General features: G+C 51.2%; 1 protein-coding gene and 1 non-coding gene across 29 annotated transcripts in view; both read right to left on the bottom strand.

Moving 5' to 3' along the window:
• STX18 (syntaxin 18) overlaps window positions 1–22,069 on the bottom strand; it is a 123,476-nt gene that overhangs the window by 35,556 nt on the left and 65,851 nt on the right. For 25 of the 28 annotated variants that reach the window (XR_014813605.1, XR_014813606.1, XR_014813592.1 and 22 more), the window contains 2 exons: window positions 13,312–13,379; window positions 1,703–1,818 (listed from right to left, as the gene is read on the bottom strand). Coding sequence is in view for 8 of the 28 variants with exons in the window: in XM_021100996.2 (XP_020956655.1) it covers window positions 1,703–1,818; window positions 13,312–13,379 (184 nt within the window). In the remaining 20 variants the exon portion in view is untranslated. Of the gene's footprint in view, window positions 1–1,702; window positions 4,054–13,311; window positions 13,380–20,387; window positions 20,579–22,069 lie in introns of those variants that run through there. The other 3 variants (XM_021101000.2, XM_084973825.1, XM_084973827.1) reach the window with 3 other exon arrangements.
• Window positions 305–411, bottom strand: LOC146400302 (U6 spliceosomal RNA). Its single transcript, XR_014813913.1, has one exon. It is a non-coding gene; the product is annotated as a U6 spliceosomal RNA (small nuclear RNA).

The raw sequence follows: 22,069 nt of genomic DNA, 5'->3' as shown, positions 1-22,069 counted from the left end.
GTACTTTACAGAAATTATTGCTAGTGATCCAAATAATCCAAAAGGCAATTATGATTATGCCTGTTTTACTCACAGAGATGCTAAGGTTCAGAGTCAACAAGTGGCCCAAGGTCACAGGGTTTGGTACTGAATTCCTCGTTGGATTAAATGTTCATGTATTTACTAGGTCATCTCAATGAATGTCTTTAAGGGCAAAGAGCACGATTTTTTTTAAAAGAATTATAGTTGATTTACAAAGTTGTGCCAATTTCTGCTGTGCAGCAAAGGGACTCCATCATACACGTATATACATTCTTTTTATTAAAAAAATATGGAACACTTCAGTAACTTGCATGTCACCCTTGGGCAGAGGCCGTGCCAGTCGTCTCTGTGTCGTTCCAATTTTAGCATATGTGCTGCCAAATGGAGCACTGACTCACTTTCACCACAGGGCTGCTGAACCCGAGATGCAGGGGAGGAATTCAGCAGACCTATGAAATTATACACAGAATTGTGTGTGTATGTACATTCTTCGGGCAGGAGCTTTCATCAGACTCTTCAGGTGGTCCATCAGGGTCCTAATGGAAGCTTCCCAAACAGACATCTGTGTCAAGCACAGCAGCATCTGGCCACCTGAACTCAATGCTATGTTAACACAATCTGTGTCTGTCTGAGCACATTAAAAAAGAAGCCAGGAGTTCTCGTCGTGGCGCAGTGGTTAACGAATCCGACTAGGAACCATGAGGTTGTGGGTTCGGTCCCTGCCCTTGCTCAGTGGGTTAACGATCTGGCGTTGCTGTGAGCTGTGGTGTAGGTTGCAGACGCGGCTCGGATCCTGCATTGCTGTGGCTCTGGCGTAGGCCGGTGGCTACAGCTCCGATTCGACCCCAGCCTGGGAACCTCCATATGCTGCGGGAGCGGCCCAAAGAAATAGCAAAAAGACAAAAAAAAAAAAGAAGCCAGATGTGGCTCGGATTCCGAGTTGCTGTGGCTACGGCCAGCAGCTGTAGCTCCAATTCGACCCCTAGCCTGGGAACTTCCACATGCCACAAGAGCGGCCCTAAAAAACAAAACAAAACAAAACAAAGAAGCGGCAGCAAGGAAGATGCATAACTATCTCAGTGCCTTAACAAGAATTACACAGCAGGGCAAGTGAAGGGATGAGAATAACCCTCATCCTAGCCGTGGTTCTAGGGTCCTGGGAATGCAGTTCTCATAACAACCCTCTGAGATAACCACAGCACTGGCTCCATTTCAGAGACGAAGAGACTGAGACTCAGGGGTGGTTAAGTGACTTGCCAAGGCCATGTGGTCAGAGAGGGTGGAGCCAGGCTGGGCACACAAGTGGTTGACTCGCCAACTGTGACACTCAAAGCAGAGAGCACCTTCCTGCGTCCTCCTCATGCACCTTCAACCGCTGACCCCGTCGGGGCACCCAGGGCGCAGGCAGGCCTGCCCACGCTTCCACCCCATCCACCCTCTCCGCCCCTGGCCCCTTGGGAAACTTTTGGTTCTGTCAGGAGAGGTCCTTGCTATTTAACTCGAATCACGGCCTCTTCACTACTTTTAACAGCTCAGGTTACAACACCAGTCAGGGAGAGAAGACTTCCGCGGTTCTGAAACCCAGCTCTCTAAGGACACCGAGGAGCTTCCCGGCTGTGCCGTATGCATCCCGTGGGTGCTTCATGGAGTTGGGGCTGTGCCTGCGTCTCGGGGCACTGACCTTGGGCTCGCAGCTGCTGGATGGCCTCTGAGCAGGTCCTCATGAACGTCTGAGCATCCTGGTCTATCTGGTCTCGCTCCGTGTCCGTCATTCGCCCGTATTCAGACATGGTGTGGCTACAGCGAGAGAGAGGGGGCAAAAGCGAAAGGCAGTGGCAATGACCGCACGTGGAGCCAGGCGGGGGGCGGGGTGAGGGAAGAACCAACCTGTCTGCTGAAGGGACCGTTACGTGGGGACTTGAGGAGGAGGAGGAACTGGCGGGCTAGGAGGGGGGCGAACACTCTAGACAGTGGGACCACCGCCTACGAAGGCCGCCAGGTAGAACACACTGCCTGCAGACCACACTGGGGCAGGCCAGGCCGCAGGGACCGAGGCGGGCGTGGAGAGGAGGCAGGGCCCGAGCACACAGGCCTTGTGAAGGGTGTGGGCTCTGACTTTGAGGACAACGGGGTCCCCCAGCACACCGACTGAAGCCCGGGCGGGCTGCACAGAGGATGCTGGTCCATCCAGGCTGCCACCTGCCCACGTTGACAAGCAGTCCTCAAAACCCACAATGCAAGAGCTTTTAGACCCAGGTCATCTCCCCTGATACGAAGTTAAAAACTCAAGTCACTGGACCAGTAAGGGTGTTCACTATCAGTAACGCTGCACCCGAAGCTCCAGGTGTGGCAGTTTTATCACCTCGCTCATCTTTGTAAGATGCGGGCTGGTGCGGCAGCGTTACCATTAACAGTGCTCAGACACTCTGGATGCTCGGGCTGGAATGAAGAACCACAAAACACCGAGGTAAAAGCAACCGGAGATAATCATTCCATCTTCCCTGCCAGCCCCACTAGCCACCCAATCTCATTCCGACTGAGAATAAAACACAAAGTCCTGGAGTTCCCGTTGGGGCTCAGCAGTAACAAGCCCAACTAGGATCCATGAGGAGTGGGTTCGACCCCTGGCCTCACTCAGTAGGTTAAGGATCCGACATTGCCATGCGCCGTGGTGTAGGTCACAGGCACGGCTTGGATCCTGTGTTGCTGTGGGGTAGGCCAGCAGCTCTAGGTAGCTCTGATTCGATCCTTAGCCTGGGAACTTTCACATGCCATGGGTGTGGACCTAAAAAGCAAAAAACAAAACAGAAGAAACAAAGTCCTGATATTCCCACCCCCAGCAGTGAGCACACTTCTCCCTCTCGCCCTCCATCACTGCACTCCAGTCGCACGGGCCTCCCTGCTCCCCACCATCCGCACAGCCTCCCGCAGCCTGGATCCTCACCCCCAGATGCCCACCCAGTCCCTGCCGTGCAGCTCCGCTCAGAGCCACCTCCCCAGCGCCCTCAGCGAAGGCCCGTGCTGCACGGGGACGCAGCGGCTCTTGCGCTGCGGCCGCCCTCTGCACTCTGCTCCGTGAGGCCCGGGCCCGAGCTCGCCTCTCCTCCCACCGGCTCCGACTGCCCGGCACTTGCAGATGCTCTGGATCATGAACGCCCGACTCCTCCCAGGAGAAGGCAGCTTCGTGGGAGCAGGACTCTGCCTCCTTCATTTCTGTCGCCCGATCCCCTCACATGCCGTCCCACACTCAGTAGGTGTGCTAACGGCAGCTGAGCACTTAGCACGTGCCAGACACTATTCTCAGGGCCTCATATGTATTTTATCTCCTTGTTAATCCTGGTGACACACTCATTCGCTCACTTGTTTACTAATCCCCACATGTCAGGCGCTGCGGCAGGGTTGGGAGCTCAAAGTAGGCAAGGCTCATTCTGGCCCCACAGAGGGTACCACGCACAGACCAGGGGGCACGGGGTCCGGAAAGCGAACGTGGGACCCAAGGAGGGAGGGGTCGGTTCGGGCAGGGGAGGTGCTGCACAGGGGACAGCGGGAGAAGACCTGCAAGCCCCACGGTGGGTGGCAGCCAGAATGACCAGAGAACGTGTGACCTGCCACAGGACACACCTGAGAGGGAAGGGAAACAGAGGTAATCCAGATGGTCCCTGCAAACCGAGCACCCAGCTGTGACCTCTGGGACCTCCTGGTTCATTCCAAGGGGCAGCGTGCCACGGGTGCCCGGTCTGCATCTCCATACTAACACGCCCAGCATCTGTGTGCACTATTTTTCAAAGGAACGCAGGTGGTGCTCTGAAAAGTACACGTTTATTTAAAGTTGTTACGGAACCTGCAATAGCTATTTCTCCAGTTATCAACAGGTTTTCCCCAAATACAATGCTCATGCAAATACAAATAGGCCACCGTCGACTGGAAAGGAGTCCCTGTAGCAGAGAAGCTGGGACTGCCGGCTGGCGTGGCCACTGGAGGCTTTTACACAGGGGGAGCTGCACTTCGCAGGGGGTCCTCTCGGCGGCCGCCCTGGAAGCAGAAGAAATCAGACCACAGCTAAGAGGGCAGGCACTGAGCACCCGGAACAGATGAAGAGAGCCTGGGCGAGGCCACGTCAGGGGGACCAGAAGGCCTGACAGACCTGAGAGAGGTCTCGTTGGTGAAAGGGGCTGACGCGGAGCTGCGTAAATGAGGAGCCCAGGACACAGAGCCCAGAGGCAGGCGTGGGTGCGGAAGGAGGGGGATAAGGCGCAGGGCCAGAGACGGCGCGCAAAGCGTAGGCCATGACATGAGGAGACGGAGCGACCTCCAGGACGGTCCAAACTCTGGTCCTTCCGTGATATTTTATGAATAGCACTAGCTAAATAATTGGCATTTGAAACATATTCATCAAATGTAATGAGCGCCTGCCAGTGATGTAGCCCAGATTAAGTATCTCAATAACAAAATTACTATTTTGAAAAGGTTAACCATCTGGTAAATAATTCTAAAACTATATTTTCATAGGACATGCATATATAACTTCTTCCAACTTTAATTTTATTTCCTTTATGATGTACAGAGGGATAATCTTATTACAGACCTCAATTTATCTAAATATTGGATTCAATTAAAGGAAACTATATTAGGTATAGATTTGGATGAGTTCATTTATTTAAGGGAGAAAGGAGGAAAAAAACCAGAGGAACATGTTTATTCAGAAATTTAAAGGAATAGGCTCTTAAAAATTATTATTATTATTTGTCTTTTTAGAGCTGCACCTGCAGCATATGGAGGTTCCCAGGCTAGGGGTTGAATCAGAGACATAGCTGCCAGCCTATGCCAGTCAGATTGGAGCTGCGTCTGTGACCCACACCACAGCTCATGGCAACGCCAGAGCCTTAACCCGCTGAGCGAGGCTGGGGATCAAACCTGTGTCCTCATGGGTGCTAGTCAGATTTGTTTCTGCTGAGCCACGATGGGAACTCCCTAAAAATTATTTGGTTGGTTAGTATGTTAAGAGAGGGCAGGTTCAAAATTACAAAATACTGATGACATTCTACCTATTAATATGCAGTTAGTACTTCCTGAGGACACAGAAGGAGAGAGAATAACGTAAATGCAAATTATTTTAGACTATTCAAAAGTTAGTGAAACGGTATGGACACAAGTTAAAGACCACAATCTCGCTTTTGCTATAAATATTAAATATGAGCACGTGTAGCACCTGGCACACAGTACAATGTCCAATACCCATTATGAAATCAAACTGCTAATGTCTGGGCTATGGATATGAGCAAATCCAGCCCTGCTCTCAATAAACTAGATCCCAGCAGTGGCATCTCTGGGGTTAGGGACAGTCCCTACACCACAAACAAGGTGATGGTCACAGGACACTTGCCAGGCATTGACACCAACACTGACTCACTGTTCTAAGCACTTCACATGTATTTACACACTTAATTATCAAGATTCTATGAGGTGAATACCATTATAATCCCCATTTGACACATGAAACAACTGAGGCACAGAGAGGTTAGGTAACTTGCCAAGGTCACACAGCTAGTAATTAGCAGAGCTAAGATCTGAACCAAGGCATCCCGGCTCCACGCTCTTAACCACCACTCGAGGCACCACCTGTGTTGTAAAAGGCCAGAGAGCTCAGAAGAGAGGGTGCTTATTTCCTATTAGCTAACGGGAGGGAAGGTGATTTATGAACTAAATCTTGAAAGCTGGGAAGTGGCTACGGGGAGATGAGAGCGGACACTCTGAAGGAGAAAGGACGTGATCAGGACAGCGAGAGCCTGTCTAGAGAACAGTCGGTGGTTGGGTTTGGCCGGAGCCCAGGCGAGGCAGAAGCGATGAGTTCTTGGTGGGCCTTCAGCGCTGGTTGAAGGCGTTTTCTTCTGTAGCCAATGGAAAGGCAGAGCTCGATGAAGATAAACGCGGCCCACATCACATTAGCTGGAATAGAGGGGGTTGATCAGGCGACGGGGTCTCAAAATCAGACAGAGAATCCTGCCTGGTTCATCTCCGCGGGCTGATGTGTTTCTGTGGAACTGAGATTTGAGACAGGAGCACTGGCAGAGCACGCACGGCACGACTGAAAAGGGGCGAGGGATCTGAGACGTAAAAACTGTCAGGAACAGAACAGACTTCGGAGGCAAAGCATCATCAGACCCTGAGTTCAGGGGCCTGGGGGAGCAAGGGACAATAATAGAAACAAAAGCCACAGAAGGAGGAGGAGAAAGAACTAGAAATAAGAAAGAAAGAGGCCACTCTCAGCACTTGTCCTTAGAATGCAGTTTAAAGGGACAGAGGGATGCTCTCGAGACTAAATGTTCCGTGTTCAACACTCGGTTTTCAAAAAGAAACCAGGGCAAATGGTCTTCTAACCATTTTGTGACAAAATCTAGAGAAACTAAAGGATAGCTCAAGTAATAAAGGAGGGCTGTCTGAAGTTCTACAGTCTAAGAAGAGGAAAGGGAAGTCACTGGACATACGGTACAGCGGCCACATGGCTGACGCGGGGCTGAGGCTACTGATGTTCACGGCGGCCTGATAACCGGACACCGGTGAGGTCTACAAACTCTAAGAACAGGCGGCTTGCATGAGATGGACACAAAAAATACTTGGTTGTCTGGGTCTTGTTTAACTGATCTGACCCCTTCATCCTGATCATCTGAGGGCCATGGGAAGAGTCTGGCTCCGGGAGGGATGGTGGCAGTGAGGCAACGAGAGAAGGGCCATTTGGAGCGAGAGACCACGAGGAAGGAGACGGGCGCTGTGCAGAGGACCAGGAGTTAGTGGGCTGCGGGCTTAGGATCAGGCAGGAAGCAGATACTCTCCCACTGTCCTAGACCGCGGCTCCGTGCCTCCTTGCTCCTCAAACCCCCAACACCCCCAGCCCCGCCGGCAGCATCAGTGATAGCTGAGCTCCCTGTTTCCAAGAACTCCTCCAAGCTCTCACTCCCACCTCCCCACCCCGCTTCCTAGGGGCCCAGAGACTGTGCCTTCTTCCCAGAGACCAAGGATGAAGCGTCCACTTCCAAGTTGGCCCCCTCCCACCTGGGCGCCGGGTGGGCCGTGGCAGTTCTTTGGCTTTCAAGCACCATCAGCCCTAGAAGAATGACTATGCGGACCCGGGGCTTAGACAGTGTCTGCCATACAGTGAACACTACACTAATAGTGGTTCCTAATAAAACCACCTCTCCCTGTCTACTGGATGTTCCTAGCCTCATACAAACCTGCTCCTATTTCTCCCAACTTAAAAAACAAAAACCAGCACTTCCCACTGTGGCGCAGTGGGTTAAGAATCCGACTTAACCCACTTGGGTCACTGTGGAGTTGTGGGTTCAATCCCCGGCCTGGCACAGAGGGTTAAAGGATTGGGCGTCGCTGCAGCTGTGGCCTAGGTTGCAGCTGTGGCTTGGATTCAGTCCCTGGCTCGGGAACTTCCATATGCCACAAGTGCAGCCATAAAAAACCAAACCAAACCAAACCTCTCAAATCCATGCCTCCTATCAGCTACTGCCCAACTCCTCCCCTCTTCACAATAAAACGTCTCTGAGAAGCTTACAGCCCCTGTCCCCATTGTCCCGGCCGTTCTCCCCTGACCTGATCCAAACAGGCTCTGTTGTCCTCACTCCCCAAGGTCACTGATGACCCCACCAGGCAGGGCTCAGCCCTCCCCCCATTACTTTCTACAGATTGGAGGGAGCTGATGGCTCCCCTGGCCCGATCGGCGGTCCTGTGTCCTCCCCAAAGGCACCCTCCTGTCCCCACCCACCTCCCCGGCTGCTGTCTGTTCTCAGGCCTTCTGGTCTGACCATTTAATGATGAAGAGTTCACGGCTCATCCCTGAACCTCTCTGCTCCCTACACTGCCCCCTTGGTGAGGCTGTCTAGGCTCGTGGCTTTTTTTTGTCAGCACATACAGCGGTTTTACATGGACAATTTCCAACTTTCCACCTTCTGCCTGAACCTCTCTTGAACTTGAAGCACATATATCTAACTGCCGGCTCCACACCTCCATTCAGAATGTTTATATGAATATGCCCCAAACCCGCTCCTGCCACAGCCTCCCACCTGCCTTGGCGGCAATCCCCTTCCTTCCAGCTGCTCGGGGCCCAAACCTCAGGTTGTCCTGGCGCCTCTTTACTCTCCCAGCTCACCTCTAACCCATCAACAAATTTAGCCGGCTCTACCTTCAAATTATTTCCAGAGCTGACCTCTCGTCACCACACCCACCGCTAACCCCTCTGGCCCGTGCCATCGACGGCCCTGGCCTGGATGGCAACTGCAGCCTCCCAGCTGCTCTGCTGCTTCTGCCCCGTCCCTGCTCAGTTTACTGAACTCACGAGCCTTGCGCATCTGTTACAAAGTCAGTCAGATCCCATCAACCCTGTGCAGACCGTCCAGTGCTGCCCACCTGAGAGCAGAAGCCAAGGTCCTTCCAGGCACTGCACGAGCCTTAAGACGCCTCACAAGATCTGGCCCCTGCTCTCTCTGAGCTCGTCCTCCACCTACCCCTGCCCCCTGCTCCAGCCACCCAGCCCCTCACTGCTCCATGCACCTGCTGGACATGCTCTCACATCAGGACCTTTCCGCTGGCTGGATGTTTTCTCCTTCTGGAATGTTCTCTGCCCGGATGCCTGTATAAACTGACTGCCTACTTCTTTGAGGTGGTCATGCAGTGACCCCCCTTAGTGAGGCCTTCCCAGTCCCTTTATTAAACGGTTTCCTCCCTGACATTTTCCACCTGTTTTCCCTTCTCTCTCCACCAAAGCATTTATCCTGCTCTAACATCCTGTATGTATCGTTTTTACTCATTTATTTTGTTTCTTCTCTATCTTCTCCAAAACATAGGTTCCGTAAAGGCGGGGATGTTTGTTCACTACTGTACCCCATCACACCTGGGATTTAGTAGGCTGATAAATCAATGCATCTGTACCCAAACACTTCCGGAACAACCTCCCTTAACACATGAGGCGACCCGAAGAGGCTGGACTCACAGCGACCGCCCGAGTTGATTCGACCCCCACCTCCAGACCTGTTGGCACTCCCATCCAGAGCCTTCCCTGGAAAAGTCAAGGCACAGAGGGGTGGGAGACACGTCCATCCTGACAACAGCCCCTCCCACCGCCCCCAAGCGAAGAGGGAGGAGTAAGCCTGGGGTTCTTTGCAGGGCCGACCTCAGGCCGGTCTCCCCCCTCCTTGGGGCGGCGCCTCCCCATCCAAGCCCAGCGCCCACGTTTTCCGGGGCAGTGGGTAGCGAGAAGAGGGGCCCGCCCTGAGCAGAGCAGAGCAGGGCGAAGCGGTCCAGGGCGTCCTTCATAGAAACTGCCTCGCTAGAAACAGAGGTTAAGGGGTCAGGGACAAATAAACAAGGAAGGCACCCAGCTCCTAGTGGGTGTGCACCCGTGGACCGAGCAGACCCATAAACGGCTAAGTCCAAGGACAAGAGGTTAACATCCTCCTCCTCCAGTTTAACTTAACGAAACTCCGCTCAGCGACACTGACAAGGTCTGAAGGTTAATCTGATAAAACTGATTACTCAGCTAAAAGGCGATGTTCCTTTAAGACAGATTATAGTATTAACCTTTTAAATTGGAAACTGACAGTATGATTCTTCTATTAGAAACAACAACAGAAACCAAGAAAGTTTTTCCCCCAAGTGGTACTGTTCTGTTACCAGGATATGGGGAAAAGAAGTGGAGAAATCATTTTTAATTAAAATCATTCAAGAGATCCCGCCAGAGGCTACCTAGATTGCATGCTGTTCTGCTCTAGTAAAATGTCATTATTTTAAAAAGTTAAATGGGTCAATAAAGTCTGAGCTCTACGTTATGGAAAAAATTACAGCTTCCTAATTATGTCAAACTAACACAGCCTTATGGGTCTGAAGGCAGTATTTCTCTCAGGCCCGTGATTAACCCCATCCAAATGTTCCCAGGAAAAGGCAAGGCCAGCACCCCCACTCCCCAACTCGAGGGGAGGCCGGCCAGCCTCCCTTCGGGAAAGGCTCTCAACAGCGCGTGCCTGCGGGAAGGGGAGCCCGACAGGGGCGTGGAGGGGGATCCATCCCCTGCTGAAGCAACTCCTCCAGCGGGACACTCACTGCCTTCCTGGCCTCTGCCCTCCTGCCCTCCTTTGGGGAGCACGCCTCCCGCCACGGCTCCGCTGCCTCCTTCCCTCTGGGACCGCCTGCTTAGTGACAGCAGAGGCTTCTCTCCCGTGCTACACGGGGCCTCTGCGCTCTCTGTGTGCTGGGGCTGTGACATCCAGTGGCACCAACGACTGAGGGCCTCTCATTCAGGAGCCTTCAGCAAGGCCACCTGCCTGCAGACCTAACTTCTGCCCCCGACCCTAGCTTTCACTGAGGACACGTCCATCTCTGCCGTGCTGACTTGACCCTGGCATCCTCTCCATCCTCTGAACCTCTGTCTCTCCCTCCCTCCTCTGGAGGAAACAGAGGTGCTTTCTTTATCAACTGACCCCTGCCCCAACTGCATCACAGGTCAAGTGGGGCTCCGATTCAATCACCACACTCATCAACGGACTTCGTGTACCAGGGGCACCCACACATCTCATCTAACCCTCCGAGGAACACCGTCCACCCTTCATTTAAAAACCAAGCACAAGACGTGAAGAGAGCTGTATATGCGTGCATGGTTAACACCTGCCAGACCGGGACTAGAACCTGGGTGTGACTGAACCTGTCCTGAGCAATGTGAGGGCAAAGGACTCGATGCATCCATGCCATGGGGGTCTGGGAACACAGGCAAAGTGTGAGGGGCGGAGCTGTGCCGTGGGAGGAGACAGGCCCTAGTCTCACCATTATAAGCAAAAGTTACAGGATAGCTTTTGCATTAAAACCACTGCAAAGCTACAGAATAGCCCCTTATAAAATAACCTTTTTTATAGATCCATTGCTGTTTGTCTTTTTGCGCTGCATTTTAATCGTACTGTCTTGCCTGAATGTCCTATCTAGCCAGCACGTGACCCTCATATTTAGAGCTGGGCTCTTCCAACTTTTTCTGAAAAGGGCCAGATAATCAATACATTAGACTTTGAGGGCCGTATAGCCCATCACAGCCACTCCCTCTGCTGTTGTAGCATAAAAGCAGTCATGGAACATTTGTAAATGAATGGGAGTGGTGTTCTGATAAATTTTATTTATAGACACTGAAGTTTGAATTTCATATAATTTTCTTATGTGGTAAAATATTATTTCCCTCTACCCATTTGAAAATGGTAAGAACTAGCCTCAGCCCTCAGGCTGTACAAAAGCAGGCAGCAGGCTAGACTTGGTCTGCAGGCTGCGGTCTGCTGACCCCTGGTTTAGAGGGAGATACTATGTTTTAGATTAAATGACTTTCTCAGGTTGCATGGCTAATAACAGGGTGGGGTGGCTTGAACTAGACCAACATTTAAAGCAACTGCCCAGCGGGAGGCCTTTTCAGTGGATTTCCATGAAAGATCTCGACACCCCTTATTTAACCTAAGTTGTCAAGCACAGAAGAAAGGAGCTGGAAACTGACAGGCTTGTATCTGTTTTGTTGCGTTTTCCAAATGGCCGGAGCACCCATTTTTACAGACTGTGAGATCAGGACCTGCTGCACATACACACCTTCCAAAGTGGAATTTACACTGCCATCTAGTGTTGACCAACTATTTTAACTGAGAGCTTAAAAATAAGGTCTTGGAGTTTCCTGTCATGGCTCAGTGGAAATGAATCTGACTAGTATCCTGAGGACTCAGGTTCGATCCCTGGCCTCACTCAGTGGGTTAAGGATCCGGCATTGCCGTGAGCTGTGCTGTAGGTCACAGATGCAGGCTGGGTCTGGCGTGGCTGTGGCTGTGGTGTGGGCCAACAGCTGTGGCTCCAATTCAACCCCTAACCTGGGAACGTCCGTATGCTGCAGGTGGAGCCCTAAAAAGACAACCAAAAAAAAAAAGGTCTTTTTGGTACTAAGCTCAGAATAATACTTTTAGTGTATTCCAAAAGTATGCAAATGAAATACACTTAACAGTATAAAGCAAAGTGGTAGGACTATCTAAAAACCAACTGGGGTATAACTATTTTCTCTGTTAAAGAACTTATATGAAATATTTTCATTTTTGCATATATTTACAAAGTTTTTAAAAAAATAAGAGGATTTCTTTTATTTTTGCAAACTCTGTGATAGGAAAGCTTCTGAAGGGCAAAACCTCTTGTTTTATAAAATGATGACATTCTGAAAAGATGTTTTGAATGACGTCGCCTCACGCATGCAATCCCACTGCTCCAGTAAATTACACGCTGCCCTTGAAGCTGAGTCTTACGCAGAAACACCGCTCTACAGCCACAGGTGCAGGTGGGGGCCAGGGAAAAGCAGGAGGCAGGATGCCTGCACTGCCCCGTTTCTGTGTCTCTGAGAGCTGGAGCCTATTCTAGAAGCTATATTGGAAACCTCGATCAAAATGCTTTCCTTCTTTTTAAAAATCAACCTAATGAAAGCCCTCACTAGAGGCAAGAGTGTGTGTCTCCAAATGGCATTTTTACATGAGCTGCATTATCTCATTTGCTCAGTAATATTGACTCGGTGAGAAAGTGTACCCCAGCCCCTTCTGCATGTGCCATAACATGTATATACATACAGAGATGCAAACCCATGGGAGCGGCAGAGCAGGGGACACTGCTGTGGGGCTAGGGTGACTTGGAGGATGTGGGGTGTGGCCGGGCTCTCCCTGGCTAGGGGAGCTCCTTTCTGCTTTGCAGACATCCTTCTGCTGCCAAGCCAACCTTCTCCATCACAACCCGAGTAACTGAGCAAAGAGAGAGGACAAAAAGCTCAAAAGGAGTATAGGTGTGGAAAAGAACAGTCAAGGGACCTAGAGACTCTCATCCCAAGTGAAGCGAGTCAGAAAGAGAAAGACAAATACCACATACCACTTACACGTGGAATCTAAAATACAACACAAATGAACACGCCCATGACACAGAAACAGACCCACAGGTACAGAGAGCAGGCTTGTGGTTGCCAAGTGGAGGGGGCTGGGGAGGGAAGGCTTGGGAGTTTGGGGCTGGCAGAGGTAAGCCAGTATGTCTAGGATGGACAGACACCAAGGTCCTGCTGTGTAGCCCCGGGAACTATATTCAGTATCCTAGGATACACCATCATGGAACAGAGTGTGAAGAACCATGTACATACGTATATCCGAATCGCTCTGCTATACACAGCATTGCACATCAACTAGGTTTCAGTAAATTTTTTTAAATTAAAAAAAAAACGGTCACCAAAATCAGTACAAAATATACACTTACCTATAAGCGTTAATATAATCTTTCCTGTGTTCCAGAAGAAAATCTCTCAGCTTGCCAATGTGTGAAATCTACAAGGAAAAAAGAGCCAACAGTTGATATGGATAAATATGCTTGGTTCACATGCAGCACATTTTTCATTAGTAGCGAATGGAATGCAAGTTGTAGAAAGAGTCTGAGCTACAAACAGGACGATGCTGGTTTCGGACTCTTGCATAATCACTAAATTGTTGGGTGACACTCCTGGCCTTGGTCTCTTACGGATGGTTCTTTCTTCCTGCAACTGATCTGTGACAAAAGGAAGACATCATCTCTAAGGTACGCGGAGATTAAATGAGATAATGCATGTCTAGCGACTGCTGCGTGTGCTTGATAAAGGCCGATTTCTTCGCTTATGTGTCTTATATCCAAAATGCTATGGACATTTATGGCTTCTTCCAAGGGCTCCAGGGGATGGACTGTAAGGCTGGAGCTATCGAGTTTATAAACAGGGCTCGGCAGAGCAGGAGAATTAAAGGAAAGATTCAGGAGCCACAATCTATCCCGACACAACAAATCGCCACCCTCTCTCCTTCCACACGGATGAACAAAAGGGACACAAAAGCACAGAGCGCTGAACTCGCGACGGCTTGTTTCTAGTATGAAAGCACCTCCTATGTGTCAGGTCCTGTGCATGGAACGTGGGATTAAGCAACAGTAAAAAAGAGGTAGGAAGGACCCTAGGATGGGGGTCAACGGGGACCAAAGTGTTTCTGGAAGGAGAGGATGACCAGCCAGGTCAGCGGCCTGCTCAGGTCTTTGACCGAGCTCGCACCATTGCCTCCTAACGGCCTTGGTGCTTGTTCCAAACACAGGAGCCCCAGCCCTGAGGACGCTGCTGAACTTTCATCTTTTACATCAAAGTTCTTGTGTCAAGGCCAACTCAGCTTCGCTCGGAACTTAAAAGCACTTCTGCATCCCACCCACCCGGCTCGTGGCAGCTACCCACGGCCACGTCCCCCGGCTACAGCCCTGCACGCACACCTCCTCCCCAGCGGGTTGGCAGCCACAGCTCCCCCCGTAGCTCAAAGCACAACAGAGGCACAGAAGGTGTCAGCCAGCATGTGCGGAACGAGTACATGTCTCTGTACAAACAGTGTTTACTACTAAAGAACATTCAGCATTTGTCTGGAGACACGTCAGTAGGGGTTCAGTTAAATTTCCCAGACAGTCTAGACTAATAACAAATACGGTTCGGAAAAGCACCTTCAGGCACAAAGGGAAAATTCACTACTGTAATACCCATTTACTCTCCAGACTCCAAGGAAGGACTGAGAGTCTCTGCGGCCTCCCTGGCTCTGCGAGGAGCCTTCCACGTTCACGAGCTCGTTCCTCCCAAAGGCCCTGCCTGGGCGCGGCACCCCTGTGCTCATTTACCAGCTTGGGCAAGCGAACCTCACAGAGGTCAAGTGCCTTGTCCACAGTGACACTGTGGGTGCGCAGTCAGGCTCAGAGTCAAGCTCAGGACTCTGTGTTCAAATTCGGCGTGTCTCCCACTGAGTCACAGCTGCCTTCCCCACGCTCCGTCTCCTATTTTCCGCTCATGCTCCATCTTAAACTCTGGCTTTTAAGATTGTTAGGAAAAAACTTTGAGAGATGTGCAAACAGGAGTTTATTGCATCACATACTAGATGAGTCAAGCTCCTCTCCTGTTAATAATTCCAATGGTTGCCATTCCCTTCAGCAAACCCGGCCTGCAAGGGGCCAGGTAGGCAGCTGAGTGAGTAAACGCCAGGGACTGGAGGGTGTAGTGCGCTGGGCAGGGGTGAATTCTGGGCTAAAACACACGGCAGCCAAAGCCAAGCAGCTCTGCCGGGGGCTGTCATCGTTGGGCTAACCAATGGGCTCAAGTTCAAACTCCAAATGTGGCCCTCAAGGCGCTTCGCAACTCAGCTCTCCGTGCCCCACGTGGCCTCGGCCCTGCTGCGCTCTGCACAGACACAAAGACCTGGAAGACTGGTTGCCAGAGGGCAAGCTCCCAGGGCGGAAGTGCCCTCGGTTTCCCCAGAGCTTGTCAGGCACGGTTCCTGGTGCAGAGTAGACCTCAAAAACTTCTACTAAATGCTGAATCAACAGTGCTACAGAATAAGCCCCAAAGGATCACACCGACCCCCAGAGACGTACGGTCCTAATCCCCAGAACCTGTGACTATACTATGCTGTGCAGCCAAGGGGACGACGTGCTGATCAGGTGACCTTAAGAGGCAGAGATGACCGTGGACCCATTCTGGAGTATCCGATCCAGGAAGGTGGGCCTCTGTAGCCCCGGAGTCCTTAAACGGGGAGCAGGGAGGCAGGAGAGAGTCAGAGGACGCAACGGGAGGACTCAGCCCAGGGCTGCTCACTCCAAAGACGGAGGGCGGGAGCCACGGGATGAGGGCAGCGTCTGGAAGTGGCATGACTCTCCCCTGGCGTCTCCAGAGCCCAGCCAGCACCTTGGACTTCTGACCTACAGAACCAGAAGATAATAAACCGTTGTTGTTCTAAGCGGTTAAGTTTGTTGCGGCAGCACTGAGAATATCTTCGTTTGGGCTGCCACAGCAAATGCCACAGTCTGGGGGCTTGACCAGCAAACACTTAGTGCTCACAGTTCTGGAGGCTGCAGAGTCCTAGTCAAGGCACCGGCATATCTGGGGCCTGGTAAGGGCCTCCTCCGGACTGGGGGACAGCCGCGGCCTTGCTGAATCCTCGCGCGGTCGTCTGTGTTGCCCCCTAAGGGCACCGATCCACTCATGAGGGCTCCATCCTCAGGAGCCAACCGGGTTCCAAAGGCTTCGTCTCCAAATACCATTGGGTATTAGGGCTTCAGCACACGTATTTTGGGGAGACAAAGATTCAGCCGTAGCATAAGTGCTTCAAGTCTTATCCAGAACAGTTTTTTTTAAAGGAGTCATACAGCTTTCAATAAAGTTTTAAGAGTTCCCGTCATGGCGCAGTGGATACTAATCTGACTAGGAACCACGAGGCTGTGGGTTCGGTCCCTGGCCTCATTCAGTGGGTTGAGGATCCAGCGTTGCCGTGAGTTGTGGTGTAGGTCACAGACATGGCTCAGATCCCACATTGCTGTGGCTGTGGTGTAGGCCGGCAGCTATAGCTCTGATTAGACCCCTAGCCTGGGAACCTTCGCGTGCAGGGGGTGCAGCCCTAAAAAGACAAAAAAAAAGTTTTAAAAGGTCCAAAGGAAGCTGCTACGTAGGCTAGATCCAGCAGCCCTCCCCGGTGCAGGGCACCATCCCCGATCTTTGGCTAGCCTCCGCCCGCAGGGTGGACGGTACGTGGGGATGAGCGCCAGGAACGAGAAGCCTCCACCAGCATCTCAAAAGCACAATTCAGGAAGTTACACTGAAAGTATAACCAGTGTGACCCCCATTTCTTACGATACGAGAGCTGCGACGTGCTTCACTCCCACGGGGCGGGGAGTAGGAGATGCCGGGGGGCCAGCGCTGAGGGCACGTGTGCACACGGGGCTTCCACACGCTCTGCCTAGTGCACGCCGGGCGTTCTTCTTAACAAGACGTGACTTTAGAGAAAGAGCCCTTCCGCTGGGCACTCTCCCTTAACATGCCTGCTGATTCTGAAGGACAGATTTTCTGCTGCCAAACTCGTACTAACCACACTTGAACCAACAACTCAACCTCATTCAAAGTCTCTAGCTGGTTTATTTCTAAGGACTTCTGGGCTTTGCTTAAAGGTCCATTTAAGAGGATCAGGGCCACTTGGATCAACAGTGACGAGACCTCCACTGAGAGTTTACTCTGTGCCAGGTGCTACGCCGACACCTCCACACTCACTGGCTCAATGAATCCCCCCAGCAGCCCCCGCGAGGTGGAACACATCATCACGCCTGTTCTACAATGAGGGAACCTGGTCAGAGAGAGGGTCAGAAATCTGCTCGGGGACCCCTGGGTGAAGCCTGGCCAGAACCCGGCATTCTGGGTTCTCAACCCCCAAATTTACACACAGATCGTACAGCAGTCGCAAGGGGGGTGACTGGGGACCGAGGGAAGCATCCGGTGAGCAAGCCCAAGCAGTTTTCTTCTTGGGTCCGTCATCACCAGTGCACTCCACACCTGAGGTCCCCCCAAGGTGACGGCCACCACTGAGCAGAGCCGTGTGTGCGCCAGGCAGCGCATGAACGGCTTGCCACGTGCTGCCAGCGGCTCCCCCGTAACAGTGGGATGAGTTAGGCAGCTCCCCCATTCCCATGAGATGCATGGAGACGGAGATCACGCCGGGTCCCAGAACTAACGGAGCACAGGTCTACACAACTCACAGGCCAAGTTATTTACTCTACAGTATATCATCAAAAACCGAATAAACTACTACTATTTAGCTTCAGTTCAACTCTTTTCTTCACAGAACTACAGACTGGGCTTCATGCGAGAATATTTGTATATATTGATTTTTTTAAAATGTTTTTAACTACAGTGGATACAGAAAGATCTGCAAGAAAGGATTTTTAAATGTTCCCACACAGAGCGCTCACTTGAAAGGTCACTCCTATGATAAAGTAGGAAGACACATAATATCAAAAACGACTGTCTCCGCATTGAAGTCCCTCCTCCCAGCTTGGCTGCTGTTCCTTGTGTTTGCCACACGGGACCTTGGCATCGGCAAGAATCAGAGGGATGCTGGGAGGAAGGCCCACAAACGCGAGCAAGGAAACTCGACGGGTGGAAAGACTGGCCGTTCGCTCTGTGTTTCAATCGTCAATCCACCTCGAAGCACAGTTTAAACAGGTAACGAAGGTGACTTCCACAGTTGGGTCTCTTCCCCGCATCCGAGTTCACCTACATCCAGCCTTAGTGTGGGATGGGATACGGCGGAGGAGCTTCTCCAGGCTAAAGACTGTGAGTTTGGGTGGAGCAGGGCAGACAGGAGTGAAGTGCGTAGGAAGCCCAGCGAGTTGGCTCATTTTCTAATCTCTGCCTCTTACTCTGCAGGGGCCGGGATGCCCCACTCTCGAGGCTTCGGATAGAGAGGCCCCAGCAGCACCTGTTCCCTCCCAGCCCTCACTCATGGATCTGAGGGTGGAGGACTTGCTGGAGTGGGGTCTGCAGAAGGGGGTGGCCGGGCAGCAGAGTCTGTTCTGGCCTGTGCTCCACCCATATTTGGCTACAAATCTAAAGCCAGGTTCTCCATTTGGCTTTCTCATGTTCTGACTCCTGTGTTTCTTTCAGGCAGTTCCAAAATTGGGCTAAGAAGAAAGGGGGTGTTTTTTATAAGCTCCCTAAACTCTTAACTTTTGCCAACTGAAATTTTAAGCAAGTTGCTTAATCTCCCTAAGCTTCACTACAAAGGGAGGGTAATAAAAATGAATTTTTAAAAATAGTAGCAGCATGAATTAATAGCCAACTTTTATTGACTGCATGCTGTGTGGCAGGCACCAGTCTAAATGCTATGCATCCATTATCTCATGTACTTCTCCTAACAACTCTGTGGGATAGGTGCCATTATAATCCCATTTTACAGATGGGAAGACACTGAAAGAACACATTTTGTATAAATGGTTCAAAACCAATGGGACACTGTGACTCCTGAACCTAGTGCCTGTGTTTTCACCCTGCAAGTCTGCGTGCAAAGACATCCCTGTGTCCCATTTGAGGCAGACTGTTCTGAGAGGTGCTTTCATCAGCACACAGAGAACGTTCTGAGATTGAAAGTACCCAGTGCTGAGATGCCTTGTTCAGGTCACATGCCATGGCAACAGCTACGGGTCAGTGCAAAGCCAAGAGCCGGGCTCCAGGACCAGCCAGGAACTGGCTTCTTCACGAGGGTGACACTCAGCCAAACCAGTCATTCCAACTCCATTCTGAAAGTGCAGCCCTTCCTGACTCATCCCTTTCTTTCTCTGAAGAAAAATTGAGTTCACTCTAAAAAAAAATTATTTTTAATTGAAATATAGTTGATTTACAATGTGTCAACTTCGGCTTACAGCAAAGTGATGCATTCATATATATCTATACATCTATCTATATTCTTTTTCTCATAACATCTTCCCTCATATTCTGTCCCCAGGACTAATACAGTTCCCTCTGCAGTTACACTGCAGGACCTCACTGCTTATCCACTCTAAATGTAATAGTTTACATCACCCCCCCCCAACTCCCCGTCCATCCCACGCCCTCCTCCCTCCCCCTCTGCATCCACCAGTCTGTTCTCCGTGTCTGTGAGTCTATTTCTGTTTTGTAGATATCATTTGTGCCATATTTCAGATTCCACATATAAGTGATATCATGTGGTGTTTGTCTTTCTCTTTCTGACTTACTTCATTCACTTAGTATGAGAATTTCTAGCTGCATCCTTGAGCAACTGTATTTAGTAAAACTAACTTCAAAAATCATCAAGACATTGAACTTCACACAGCACATCCACCACATAAGCAGAGTAATTATGAAACAGTAGCAGCGGTCTCTACACTAGATGCGCTTGACAGGGAAGAACAGATGCTCTCACTCCTTGTTCTCCACCTGAAGCTGTGAGGAGGAGACGAAGCAGGAGCATCCCAGTGTGCACACCTGGGAGAGCTCCCGAGGGGAAGGCACTGTTGACATGGACTCAGCCCCAGGCACTCGACCCCAGGGACGCCTCCCCAGGAGCATATCGCAGAATGGGGGGGCCAAGGTCCCCCCCACATACTGAGGACGCACTTACTGCATTTTAACACATGAAATACACATCTCAAGCTGGGTGCGTGCAAAGAAAAGGGAATCTAAAAGACGGCTCGTCCCAGTATGGACAGTTGGCTGGCTGGTAAGATTTGGAGACTTTGCTTTCTTACCAATATCTTTTCGTACCTTAAAACTTTCTACAATTTGTTATGTATAATCTTTCTAGTCAGCCAAAAGTATTTTTAAACAAAAAGGAAAATCTTTCCACATACTTCCCTGATTAAAAGTATAAACTACTCCCCAGGACCCAGGGGGTCACGTCCAATCCCTTCAGCCTGAGGCGGGGCCCCCGAGCCTGTCCCTGCTGACTTCTCCGGGTTCAGAGCCCTCCCGAACCCCCGACCCCAGACCTCTGACCTGCCCTACCCACCCGACTCTGCTCAGAGGGGACACCTCCGCAGAGTTTTCTCTGCCGCTTCCTCGCAAGCACCTCTCTCCAGAGCCGTCGCCTCTTGCGGTGAAACGTCTTCACGTCTGACACGAGCTGCTCAGACACAGGCCGAGCCCAAGACGGTTCCTGGAAAATGACTTAATGCTCTGAACAGAACTGAATTTCGCCCCGCTTCAGGAGTCACTGGTAGGGTAAGATAAACAGGATGACTCCGTACACACTTTACGGTATCCGCTAGATGGCAACACAGGTATCACAGCAGGAGTGATAACAGGAACGCTCGAAAGTATCCCAATGTTTTCCCAAGGGCTTCCCGTTTTTCTCTGGTCCTCTCTTTTTCATCTGGAATCAAAGGATTGTTAAAGATTAATTGTGCTGTGCTAGGCTGAAGCTGCGACGACATTGTTTTAAAATAGACACGTGCACTCCGGGCAGGTGCAGCACAAAGGCAGCTCAGGAGCATGGCTGCCATCTGCCATCGCGGGCGGCAAGCCCAGCTTTGTTTACATGTGTCACCCACAGCACAGACCTGCCCGCTGCTCCCCCGTGGGTGTTTTGTAAATTACCCAAAGCAAGAGAAACCATAAAACAAAAAATCTTGGTACAAAATGGAGGGATTCTTCTGGAAGGATGGCTGCTGCATTTGCAAAGGAGGGGACTTCAAAGCTGCCCCCCCACCCCACCCTGGGTCCGTCACAGATCACAGCGGGGGTTGACTTGCAACCCCCCAGGATAGGAATTCTGTTCTTCCAGCACTCACCACACTTCCAACAAAGACCTGACTGATTAGGAAACACTAAATACCAATCTGCATAATTTGCCTCTGCAAGAAACCGTCATTGTTCAAGATGAAAGAGACTCCAGTACGCCCCTCTGGCATACTGTAAAAAGTTCCCTGTAACACAAAATCATTATTTTTTTTCATTCAATCAGTGGACACAGCTTGCTGTTCAGTTTCTTAGGCAGCCTAAGGCACAGTCAGAACCACCACGTTGCATAAATGTTTGCCAACTACTGATAAGCGACATGGACTGTTCATGAGGACAAGCCTACTTTGGGGGCCCACTGACTACATCCCCAATCCGCTCCCTGGGTCATCAGGGAGAAATGCGTCAGTACCGCTTACAGGGAGAAGCTCGGCACTGTCACAGCTCTGGAGCACAACGACCCTGCTGAGTCACAGTGGGGGTTGTCTGAGTCCTGCCCCCATGCCCACCACCCCTGCTAGAGAAGCTCCCAGTGATGAGTCACCCACAAAGGAGCCTGGCACGGCCACAGAGATTCCACTGGTGCTGGGGTCACAGCAGCAAGTGTGTTAAGGGATCACAGGACTAAACTGTCCTTTCTCGCTTTCGTTTCTTCCAGCAATTGTTTAGTAGCAAGGGCCACAGGCTGAGCCTCCTCTGATCACGCCTCCCAGCCTTCCTCTGCACCCCACAAGCCAGGGTTCGGCACGTGTAGGGCCCTGGGCTGGGGGGGCAGTCCCCGTGGGAGCTCTGGCCATACTTCCAGCCCTGGCACAAGCCCCTCCTGAAGTGCCCCCCTCCCTCGGCTTCCAGGTTCTCTTCCTAAACCTCTGGCGACTGTGCGTCACTGTCACCTTTGTTCACTGCCTCCTCTGTAACTTAATGAAGCTCAGCCTTTATGTTTTCTTGCTCAAC

This window comes from Sus scrofa, chromosome 8 (genome assembly GCF_054392235.1).
Source record: "Sus scrofa isolate SSC_HxYL_T2T_F1_AM1 chromosome 8, Sscrofa_HxYL_maternal_Yorkshire_Landrace_v2.0, whole genome shotgun sequence".
In the NCBI taxonomy this organism is placed as follows: Eukaryota; Metazoa; Chordata; class Mammalia; order Artiodactyla; family Suidae; genus Sus; species Sus scrofa.
The sequence above is the reverse complement of the archived record's forward strand: the minus strand, read 5'-3'. Positions and strand labels throughout refer to the sequence as shown.